The sequence below is a fragment of the Electrona antarctica genome (assembly GCF_951216825.1).
Source record: "Electrona antarctica genome assembly, chromosome: 20".
Taxonomy (NCBI): domain Eukaryota; kingdom Metazoa; phylum Chordata; class Actinopteri; order Myctophiformes; family Myctophidae; genus Electrona; species Electrona antarctica.
In genome coordinates, this window is record NC_136801.1 from 38606904 (window position 1) to 38619562 (window position 12659).

A 12659-nucleotide genomic window follows, 5' to 3' on the forward strand; every position below is an offset into this window, starting at 1 on the left:
GTTTTTAATTTTGAGGTCAGGCCTAAAATGGGTTAAAATGAACAAAAAAATCTTAGATCTGGATGAGTAGCTGATACAGAGGCAACCAGGAACCCACGAGATGGTGGAAAATAACATTTGCGTGCGTGCGTGCGTGCGTGCGTGCGTGCGTGCGTGCGTGCGTGCGTGCGTGCGTGAAAGTGATAAGGCAACCAACTATTGAGCGCTGTGTGATATATTGCTGAGCGTGCACCATTTGCCAACCGTTCCCGTTTACAGTAACTCATTGAATATTTCAAATTTCATGTATTATTCAGGGTCTCGGATTAGCGCTATAATCTTTCTCCTTGGAGGCTGATTGGCATGAGAGCTGACAGCTGCCAATAGTCACTGGTGGGCTACGGGTATAGGACTCTTTAGTTAAAACCGGGGAAGCATCTGGCATCTTACAATTTAGCTTGTAGATCTACTATTTTTTGTACATACTGTATTTAAAAATAAATCTTTTAGAACTACTGATTTAGAAGGCGTTTGTAGAATCGGCCTGAGGTCTTAACCCATTTTGGGCGGGAACCCCTTTTGGTGTTTTAAACATTACGTTATAATTTAGCTATTGAAAAATAGCAGATCTACAAGCTCATAGCGCGCCACCGAGTGGCGCGCTATGAGCTTGTAGGTCTGATATATTTTAAAAATCGTGAAAATATTTATTTCAGAAAACTGGAGGACAGGCCTAAATGGGTTAAAGGGGTTAATAGTCCCCATATGTGTTTTTTTTCCTTTAAACACCTGATGCAGTGGTTCCCAAAGTGGGGTCCAGGGACCCCCAGGGGTCCTTGAGGGAGTTCCAGGGGGTCCCCAGCTAAAAGATAGTTTGGAATCAAATGGACCCGCCGAGTGGCGCGCTACGAGCTTGTAGGTCTATTTTTTTTGAAAAATCGTGAAAATATTTATTTCAGAAAACTGGAGGATTTAGAAGATTTTTTCTTTAATTTTGAGGTCAGGCCTAAATGGGTTAACAGTTTGACGCCATACCCCGCGGAACCCGCCTTTTAATAAAATCTCCTACGCTGCCTGGATTGTTTTATTACCTTTGGAGCATACGCTGAAGTATTTGGGTGTTTGATCCGTGAAAATCGGGTAAAGAATGGTCGTTCGTCTTGTTATGATCAGTTGCACCAGCGGCCATGACAATGCGAAACGAAACCAAAGTGCAGAGCAAGTTGTAGTCCAAACAAACCCCCGTCCACTTGCATTGGGCTCAATTTCCCAGGAGCCCTAGCAGCCCAGCATAAATTTCGATTTCCGGTTTCGTCATCAGCACACAAAGCTAACTCCCTCTGCTGCGCGGCAGAGGCGGACTTTTTTTATTATTATTTATGCGATGCTATTTAGACACATAAAACAAATAGCGGGGATGTCGTATTACGCAGCATCGGAACACTGGAGTAAACAATGCTCGGCCGTCAAACTGTTAACATACATTAGTTTGGGTGGCCTCCCTACGGTCTTACCTGCATGAGCATGCAGTAGATGCCCGCCAGGCCGTGGGCCGCGCCGACGTACTGCTTCTTGTGCCACTCGTAGAGCAGCGGGCAGCGCTCCGTCTTCTTCTGCTCCGCCGACAGGTTCTTACCGGAATCCAGGATGGCGGTGACCACCTGCACACGACACACAACACGCAACACAAAGGAACCAACGCAGTTAACCCATCGACTCATTTTCTGCAGAGAATGACTTTTTCCACAATGGCGCTCACTGTTAGGCAAGGTTCCCAGTTTGAACCCGGGCTCCCCCAGTAATAAGGGAAAATTAGCTTAAGTTATGGCAAATCTGGAGAAAAAAATGCTTACCACTAGTTTTCTTCACAGATGTGTTCATAAAGGTGTCTACTATCACAGGAAAATGTGTTCCAACCCAACTCCCTTGGGAAACTTTGTGACAGCTGCTGAAAGTTGGGGTACCATTATCAACCAATATAAGGCACAAAATTTCAAATTTCATTATACTTTAAGTAGCATGTGACGTGTCAAACTAGGGGGTTTTCATGATGCTGAATCCATTGCAAGCATTAGTTTTGCACAAAAAACACTTTGCCTAAAAATGCCCATAGCCGTCATCACAAATGTGATGAGGTCAGCACATTTGGTGGCTATGGCCGAATATAGCCCAAGGAGTGTTTTTCGTGCAAAACTAATGCTTGGAATGGATTCAGCATCATGAAAACCCAATAGTTTGACATGTCACATGCTACTTAAAGCATAATGAAATTTGGAATTCTATTGGTTGATAATGGTACCCCAACTTTCAGCAGCTGTCACAAAGTTTCCCAAGGGAGTTGGGTTGGAAAAAAAATGTCTGTGATAGTAGACACCTTCATGAACACATCTGTGAAGAAAGTTAGTGGTAAGCATTTTTTTTTGCAGATTTGCCACAACTTAAGCTAACTTTACCTAACTACAGAGTTAGTGTCGAAGTGTCCTTGAGCAAGACACTAATGTGCAGGTTGGTGCCTTGCATGGTTTCCTCCAGCATCGGTGTGTGAATGGGTGAATGTAATGCACAATCTCTGTAAGCTATATAAATGCACCATGCAGTGGCGTGCACAGACATTTAGAGGGGCAGGTGCTCAAGTGAAAAAAGGGCACCTTGTGCAGCGCGTGGAACCGGCCGGTTGCCTTAATAGTGTGAGATTTATAGATTGTGGGGCCTAAATAATATATCAGAAGTTTTTTTATCAAGAATTGATCAATGTCACCATGGTCCACATACTGTACAGTGTACACTGTATACAAAAATAAATAAAAAATAAAGTTTCTTTTTTTTTTCAAAAGGGCACATTGCCAAAAGGGCAGGGGGTGCTCTAGCACCCCCTAGTGTCTATCTGTGCACGCCACTGGCACCATGTACCATGCAGGGGCGGCGGTGGCTCAGAGTGGCTGGATGGTAACCGCAAGGTTGCCTGTTCGAACCCGGGCTCCCCTAGAGTTAGTGTCGAAGTGTCCTTGAGCAAGACACTGAACCCCAAATTGCTCCCGATGTGCTGGCTAGTGCCTTGCATGGTTTCTGCCGCCATCGGTGTATGAATGTGTGTGTGAATGGGTGAATTGATGCACTGGATAAAGATGCCTTGGATAAAGGCGCTATTTAAATGCACCATTTACCATTTATTTAGCATTTATGCCACCAACTTACTGAACCTGCGGTTCCTCTCGTACTGAGCGGGATTACAATTGCAACAACACATAAAACGAACCTGTCTCAGTACATGAAATAAATACAAATTGTAATGTTGCAATGTTCAATGCAAAAGAAAAAAAAACACAATTAAATCGTTATCACAATTATTGGTATGACAATTAATGGTGAACTTAACCCATTTTGGGGCGGGAACCCCTTTTGGTGTTAGCATTATGTTATGCTTTAGCTATTGAAAAATAGCAGATCTACAAGCTCATAGCGCGCCACCGAGTGGCGCGCTAAGAGCTTGTAGGTCTGCTATTTTTGAAAAATTCAAGAACGACTGACATAGAAACATAGCTTTTTCAGAAAACTGTCAGGATGTAGAAGACATTTTTAGAATCAGATCTCAGGTCAAAATGGGTTAAATGTGTAACGGTGACAGGCCTAGTTGTGAGAAGCTGAGAGACGATGCTACAGAGCAGCAGGGTTAGAGAAGCAGCACACAGCTAGCCTAGAGCTAGGGTCTTATGGATTTCCTTTAGGATACGACTGCATGTTAGCGCTGCAGAGCTAATGACGCTGAACCGCAAGGCTGACTGCATCTACTGAGAGAGAGGGAGAGAGGGGGGGGGGGGGGGGGGGGGAGGGGGGTCAGCCAGGGAGGACAGGTGGGGCGAAGGAGGGGCATGAGAGGAGGGAAGACGAGGAGAGAGCGAGGCGTGAAGGAGAGAGGGAGTGAGTGATAAAGGAGGGAAGGAGAGGGAGGAGGGAGGGAGGAGGGAAGGAGAGAGCAAGAAGGGAAGGAGAGAGGGAGTGAGTGATAAAGGAGGGAAGGAGAGAGGGAGGAGGGAAGGAGAGAGCAAGAAGGGAAGGAGAGAGGGAGTGAGTGATAAAGGAGGGGAGGAGGGAGGGAGAGAGCAAGAAGGGAAGGAGAGAGGGAGTGAGTGATAAAGGAGGGAAGGAGAGAGGGAGGAGGGAAGGAGAGAGCAAGAAGGGAAGGAGAGAGGAAGTGAGTGATAAAGGAGGGAAGGAGAGAGGGAGTGAGTGATAAAGGAGGGAAGGAGAGAGGGAGGAGGGAAGGAGAGAGCAAGAGGGGAAGGAGAGAGGGAGTGAGTGATAAAGGAGGGAAGGAGAGAGGGAGGAGGGAAGGAGAGAGCAAGAGGGGAAGGAGAGAGGGAGTGAGTGATAAAGGAGGGAAGGAGAGAGGGAGGAGGGAAGGAGAGAGGGAGTGAGTGATAAAGGAGGGAAGGAGAGAGCAAGAGGGGAAGGAGAGAGGGAGGAGGGAAGGAGAGAGCAAGAAGGGAAGGAGAGAGGGAGTGAGTGATAAAGGAGGGAAGGAGAGAGGGAGGAGGGAAGGAGAGAGGGAGTGAGTGATAAAGGAGGGAAGGAGAGAGGGAGGGAGTGAGGAAGGAGGGAAGGGGAAAAGGAAGGAGAGAGGGAGGCCGGGCTACACACCACAGCGTGATACAGCGCATTTATGTTGTGCCTGTGCCTCCACACACACACACACACACACACACACACACACACACACACACACAGAGCAAAGGAGAGCGCAGACCGAGATGTGAGGATAAGGAGAAGGTGCAGCGATGCAGAAAGAGAGGAGAGGGAGGTAGAGGCAGGTACAGTATCTACGCCAGAGAGAGAGAGTTGAGACACACTGGGCCGGCCAGGAGGAGTGGCAGCCATATAATGGAACATGGACAAAGAGAAAGCAACCAGAAACATGCCGCAGTATACTGTATATAGGGAAAGGAGAAAGAAAGACAAAAGAAAGGGAGAGAGAAATACAGTAGCAGGGGTAGTATAGTCGATAGAGATCCTGCAGCAGTTAATGCATTCAGGGCGGGAACCCCTTTTGGTGGTTTAAGCATTGTTATACTTTAGTTATTGAAATACAGCAGATCTACAAGCTCATAGCGCGGCACCGAGTGCCGCGCTATGAGCTTGTAGATCTGCTGTTTTTAGTTTTTTTTATCTTGAAAATGTGGTCCCTGGAACAACATATTTTCAGATGGGGGTCGACCGCAAATGATATCAGAAAACCGTCATGATTTAGAAGACTATTAGTAGAATCTGGTCTCAGGTCAAAATGCGTTAACTAACTCCTCCCTTTATGACAGGGCACATTTATACTGTAGGTCCTCATTCGTTCGCTTATCCATTCCCTCGCTCGCATTGGTCTATCCTCGCACGCACACACGCAGTCCTCGGTCCACCCCACAGGGATACCGATCGAATTTAGAGAGGGAATTAATTTGTTTACAGCCCTAATGTATCACCAGTGTGCGCGCGCACACACACACACACACACACACACACACACACACACACACACACACACACACACACACACACACACACACACACACACACAGTACACACACACACAGTACACACACACACACACACACACACACACACACACACACACACACACACACACACACACACCCACCCACCCAGTGGAGTTGCAACAGATACAGTCACTCCAGGGATAGACAGACAGGCAGTAGCTGGTTTGGGGCTATAGCTATCTAGCCCATTTAGGCCTGACCTCAACATTTAAAAGAATTCTTCTAAATCCTCCAGTTTTCTGAAATAAATATTTTCACGATTTTTCAAAAATAGCAGACCTACAGGGCGCGCTATGAGCTTGTAGATCTGCTATTTTTCAATAGCTAAATTATAACAATGTTTAAAACACCAAAAGGGGTCTAGCCCAAAATGGGCTAGACCAGAGGCTACATCGGATAGCACTCCGTAAAAGTAAAGTTAATTAAAAAAAGCCCATTTGGAGTTTATTTTATGCTGCTATACAAAGATATATCAACACACACACACACACACACACACACACACACATATATATATATATATATATTCGCAGAAATTGCCCATGAAATCATTCACAGGGCGCGCACACACAACATGAAACCGACAGGTCCGGGGGCAAAAAGAATAAAGGCAAAAATAAATCCTGCAGCCATGCATGCTAGGAGACGCAGATAGATAGGGACAAACGCTCATGTACTAATGTCTTCTAAATCATGACGGTTTTCTGAAAAAGCTATGTTTCTATGTCAGTGGTTCTTCGATTTTTCAAAAATAGCAGACCTACAAGCTCGTAGTGCGCCACTCGGTGGCGCGCTATGAGCTTGTAGATCTGCTATTTTTCAATAGCTAAAGCATAACATAATGCTAACACCAAAAGGGTTCAACGCTCACATTGCTGCAAACAAACAGAAAAAAAACCCTGCATGTCAGCACACTTTGCCATAAAAAAAGAAAATTATAATACACAAGTGAAAAGATGGGAGAGAAACATCGAGTCAGACTGAACCGAAACGTGTGTTTGAGAGAGAGAAATAAAACGATCCCGGATGGGATCGTAAAACCCGGCGAAACGTGCATCTGGGGAGACGACTCCTGCAACCTCTGCCGACGTGTCACACTCGACCACTTAAACCCTATAAATATAGTATAGTTTAGTTGTCCTGGGACTCCCCAGGGCTCTATGCTTGGCCCCCCTCCTCTTCCCCCCTCTACAACAAATATATCTGGTGTATTAGCCCGTCTACATTAAACCCTATAAATATAGTAGTTTAGTTGTCCTGGGACTCCCCAGGGCTCTATGCTTGGCCCCCCCTCCTCTTCCCCCCCTCCACACCAAATATATCTGGTGTATTAGCCCATCTACATTGAAAGGTCCTACTACATGAAATTCAATTTTACAATGTAGGCTTTTAATCCAGAGCGATTTACAGTATAGCAAAGAGCACCACATGGAAATATACATCAAATACATAGAAATAGTCATCAAGGATCATACGTAAACTGAGAACATAACATCCGTCTATAGGCCTGATGTCGGAATAAAAAAAACGTTCGCTCTGAAAGAATATATATTCAAAGATTTGTGCCGCATTTTCACGATTTTTCAAAAATAGCAGACCTACAAGCTCGTAGCGCGCCACTCGGTGGCGCGCTATGAGCTTGTAGATCTGCTATTTTTCAATAGCTAAAGTATAACATAATGCTTAGTTAACCCATTTTAGGCGGGAACCCCTTTTGGTGTTAGCATTATGTTATGCTTTAGCTATTGAAAAATGGCGCGCTATGAGCTTGTAGGTCTGCTATTTTTGAAAAATCCAAGAACGACTGACATAGAAACATAGCTTTTTCAGAAAACTGTCAGGATGTAGAAGACATTTTTAGAATCTGATCTCAGGTCAAAATGGGTTAACAGTACTAGTAGAATATCTGTACAATGAAACTATGAGTATAGATATAGTAGTATACACTATATCTATATGCTATATGTCTACATAAAATGCTATCTAAATTGCATGAGCTCTCAGCACACCACAACGCGTTGAGAGCTTGTCGATGGCCCTGTTCTTTTCCGTTTTGCCTATTATGATGATTCGGGAATAGGGACACCGGGGATTCACCTGGCTAATAAAAGCATACCAGTCATCGACTCATGAAATGGATTTACTGCTGTAATCTCTTTGTGGTCCGGTGTTTAGCCCGTTCAGGGCGGGAACGCATCCGTGTCACTTGTGTGCAGCCATTTACCACTTTAACCATTATTCTAAACTTTAGCTGTTGATAGCAGATCTACAAGCTCGTAGCGCGGCACCGAGTGCCGTGCTACGAGCTTGTAGATCTGCTATTTTTTGAAAAATCGCGAAAATGGGTGCAATTCTTGGAATATATATTCCTTCACAGCAAACGTTTTTAACTCATAACTTTGCTTCTGGGGGGGAGGGGGACGACGACGACGACAACAACATATTTTTGGATGGGGGTCGGCGGCCAATTACATAAAATGTCTGGGATCCTTGACATGAAATAGTTTGAGAAACCACCGATATAGAAACATAGGGTTTTTCAGAAAACTATCAGGATTTCGAAGACATTTTAGTAAGAATCTGGTCTCAGTCCTAAACGGGTTAAGGTGCCGTACGTACACAGATGACATGATGATGATGAATGGCGTTTGTGGGAAGACGGATGTGCTCGCCGACAACCCGACTCCTCCATTTGTCACCATAATCCCCCCACATATCCAATATGTCTGACCACAACGCCGGCTGTTTGTCAACATGCTGCTGACACCTCCGCGCCACCGTGTGTGTGTGTGTGTGTGTGTGGCACCTCACCAATAAGGACAGCTGGTCCTGCAGTTTCTGCAGCAATTTGTGTGCAGGAGTGTGTGTGTGTGTGTGTGCAGGAGTGTGTGTGTGTGTGTGTGTGTGTGTGTGTGTGTGTGTGTGTGTGTGTGTGTGTGTGTGGGTGTGTGTGCGTGTGCGTGCAGAAAAGGAAAAGATAATGTATGCAATAATCATGGTATCCATTCTAGAATCATGACACACACACCCTACGCACACACACACACACTCCTGCACACACACACACACACACACACTCACACACGCACACACACACAAAACATAATATTTTTGGCTTAGCTAGTATAGTGAAGTAAGGGTAAGTAGTGTGGGTTGCGTCTTTGTCAGAATCAGTTTTCATGCGTGGGTACATGCTCTATGATGAAGTCGCCTCTACGGATAATTGCAGAACTGAAGCAAACTCACCACTGAGCTTTTATTTATTAATAGATGGTAAAAAAAACATCAATGGCATAGGCATAAAAAAAGCCCCAAAAACAAATCTTAGATCTGCTATGAGCTTGTAGAACTGCTGTATTTCAATAACTAAAGTATAACAATGCTTAGCCCATTTTGGGCGGGAACCCCTTTTGGTGTTTTAAACATTATGTTATAATTTAGCTATTGAAAAATAGCAGATCTAAGATTTGTTTTTGGGGCTTTTTTATGCCTTCATTGATAGTGACAGTAGACAGACAGGAATTGGGGAGGAACATTTTAATAATTAAGATAAATCCCAGATTATAGTTTTCAAACGATAGGCTGAAGGCGTTTTCTAATAGAGTGATCATCATCTTGTCCTGTTATGTTAAGCTGCCTCATATCTATACCGTACAACCATAATCCCATTGTTCTACAGACATGATAATCACCATGATCTCTTTCCGCGCCATACATCTCAGGCCTGTACGATATCATGTGAGCGTGCGGGAACCCCTTTTGGTGTTTTAAACATTATGTTATAATTTAGCTATTGAAAAATAGCAGATCTACAAGCTCATAGCGCGCCACCGAGTGGCGCGCTATTTTTGAAAAATCGTGAAAATATTTATTTCAGAAAACTGGAGGATTTAGAAGACTTTTTTTTAAATGTCGAGGTCAGGCCTAAATGGGTTAACTTCAAGGACCCCTAGTTTGATATGCATGAGGCCATTATTCCTCTGGGATGGCCCTGAGCAGTCTACTCTACATTGCCAGTACCCAAATGGACTATGGACCCTCATAGGTCCACTTGGTTCCTAACAATCAATCAATTCAGCTGGGTACACCCTGGCGTTTGGTCTCGCTCCATGTGTTTTTTTTTCCTCGAGTCTCCCTGCCCTCTCTGACTCAGATATACTCGCTTTGTTATTATTGGCTCATGATGGCCCTGGGGGCGGGGCACGCCACGCAACGAGGTCTCGGCATCTTTCTCAAAGGGCTGGAGCAGCTAGGGGGAAGAGAAACGAGGTGACGCACGGCTTCCTTTCTCACTGGGCTGCAGCAGCTAGGGGGAAGAGAAACGAGGTGACGCACGGCTTCCTTCTCACTGGGCTGCAGCAGCTAGGGGGAAGAGAAACGAGGTGACGCATGGCTGCCTTCTCACTGGGCTGGAGCAGCTAGGGGGAAGAGAAATGAGGTGACACCCCACCCGCGGCCTCTGCGGGGTCATCCCTATGTTCCCCACTTAGGGCAAGGAAGCTCTGAGAAGGAAGTGAAGTGGTCACGTGACTGGCCATGACACTTTCATGGACACTTTCATGGGAGCCAAACTACCCGGAAGTTTGGCAGAATGCACTGGAGTCAATGAGAGCTCAGTGACCAGCTCATGAACAAACATTATTTATGAATGACTCAGACCTTTTGTAAAGTAATCACTTCTGGAAAAAAACAGAAGACATGTAACACATTATTGTCTGCTGTGTTGCTATTCGATGTGTACACTGTGTAATTTTTATAGAGGTATGGTATCTAAAGAGCACAAAGTACCTTTCTGAACACACCAAGTATCGAGAGACTTCCCACCGTTTCCTGTCTGGCAGCCAAATCTCGCGATACTTCGGAGCCAGAAACGATACCTGCTGCTGTTTAGATCCTCAGATAAAATGATATACTGTGCACTCTGTGCACATCGAAAAGTAAGTGATTAGAAAACAACCTGTGATATGTCTTCTGTTATTTTCCAGAAGTGATTACTTTACAAAAGGTCTCAATTGTTCATAAATAATGTTTGTTATGAGCTGGTCCAGCCGGCTCCATTCACTGCCATGTATTCATTGCACTTCCGGTGTGAGTTTGGCTCCCATGAAAGTGTCCATGAAAGTGTCATGGCGCAGCCCAGTCACGTGACCACTTCCCTTCCTTCTCAGAGCTTCCGTGACTTAGGGTTAAGGTTAGGGTTAGGCTTCTGGCTTCCTGTCTTTTCCTCAGTGTGTCTCTAAACCACACAACATACTTAGCTCATAGACATATATACATAGAGGCCCTTTCCGGCTCTGAGGCGCGTGTCACCAATTGAAGGCGGAAGCATTAGCGGAAGCAAGGCGGAAGCTTGTCAAGCTTCCGCGTGCGTAACATAAGTCCCGGAAAAGACGCGCTGTGATTGGCCAGTAGTCACTTGAGTGACAGCGAGAGACATGGAGGAGTCGCATGAGTGACGTCACTTGGGCAGCGACGCAGTCGCCTTCAGCAAATGCCTTCAGCACTTCTAAATAAGAAAGCTGCGGAGAACTGTTGCTTTGTGTTCACTCTTTAATGTTTTCTGTTAGTAATCTAATCCCCCTGGCTCTGATGTTGTATTGTTAATAACTTTGTTGTTTGTGTTCGTTTGTTTGTATTGTAATGTATATTGTCATGACTGTTATAAAGATTTGTTAAAAAAAAAAAAAAAAAAGCCTTCAGCACTGCACTTCCGCCTCCATTGGAATACACGTCGCTCCAATGAACTGCAACGGCCAGTGAGGCATCTATTTCTTATAATATCTATGACTTAGCTGGTCTCACCACCGTCTTGTACACCTTCCCGTTCATTCTTGCTGACGCGTTCCTTTCACACATCAAACTTTTCTCCACCCAAACGACATGTGTTCTGTAGTGGTGCCAATAGAGCCCCTTTGAATTGAACTGAATAGTGTCACCTTAGCCACGGTGCCATCACACACATACACGCACACGCACACACACACCTTAGCCACGGTGCCATCACACACACACGCACACACACACACATACACATACACGCACACGTATACGCACACACACACACACACACACACCTTAGCCACGGTGCAATCGTCCACGGTGTCGGGTCCCATCTCCTTGTTGACGTAGAGTAGGGCGTAGAGGTAACCCGCTCGACCGTAGAGCAGCTCGTCTGACATGTCCGACTCTGGACTCAGTACCGCCCTCTGGAGTTGAAGAAGTCTGACAGGCACAGGCACAGACACACACACACACACAATAATATGAACAATATGAACCCACGTGCGTACAGGCACACACACATAAAAAATACTAACTCAACATAAACTGTCTTTTCATGTCAAGGACCCTCAAATTGATACAAATAAGCCCCGCGGACCCCCATTTGAAGAGATATGCCAGGGGGACCTCCATAAGAGAAGATTTTTACGGCTCTAGCAGTGATTTCTCAACCCGTTTAATTTCAAGGACCCCTCAGTTTGACATGCATTAGTCTACGGACCCCCCATTTAATGGCATTTCTATCTCTGTGACCCCCAATTTAGATTGGAAAATTCAATGTTAATTTAACGGGTCCATTTGGTTCCATTTGTACACTCTCAGAGTTATAGACCCATAAGGGTCCAATTGGTTCCAAACTGTCATTTAGCTGGGGACCCCCTGGACCTCCCTCAAGGACCCCTGGGGGTCTCCGGACCCCACTTTGGGAAAATATACAGTATCTAAGGGTTGAGAAGAATGAATGTCTCGTTCCAGACCTCGTCCGTAATAACTAGATTGCTTTGTTTGCAGCATTTTATAATTGGGTTTCATTCATTATTCATGCGTCTTCTTGTTTTACACACAACAGGAGGAGGAAGTTGACAGGAAGCAGCGTGTTGCCATTAGGGATAAACAGAAGCAAATGAATAAAATCCGCACTCTCAGTCGAGTAAGAGTCTTTGTTTAATAATGATAGTGCTCCGCAGCAGCAGTCATACCAGACAGACAAACAGGCCTTCGTCAGTGTCAAAATAGTAATGCAATTTTGACACTGACGAAGGCCTGTGGTTGGTGTTACCATAAAATAACATAATGGTGTTACCATTATGTTATGCTTTAGCTATTGAAAAATAACAGATCTACAAGCTCATAGCG

The 12659-nt window shown here is 45.1% G+C and overlaps 1 protein-coding gene across 2 annotated transcripts in view; it reads right to left on the reverse strand.

The window, feature by feature from the left end:
* The window catches only part of lancl2 (LanC lantibiotic synthetase component C-like 2 (bacterial)), a gene marked incomplete at its 5' end in the record, with an annotated part of 48534 nt that overhangs the window by 25469 nt on the left and 10406 nt on the right, over positions 1-12659 (reverse strand). For both annotated transcript variants that reach the window (XR_013788510.1, XM_079489956.1), the window contains 2 exons: positions 1494-1640; positions 11597-11744. Coding sequence is in view for 1 of the 2 variants with exons in the window: in XM_079489956.1 (XP_079346082.1) it covers positions 1494-1640; positions 11597-11744 (295 nt within the window). The remainder of the gene's footprint in view (positions 1-1493; positions 1641-11596; positions 11745-12659) is intronic.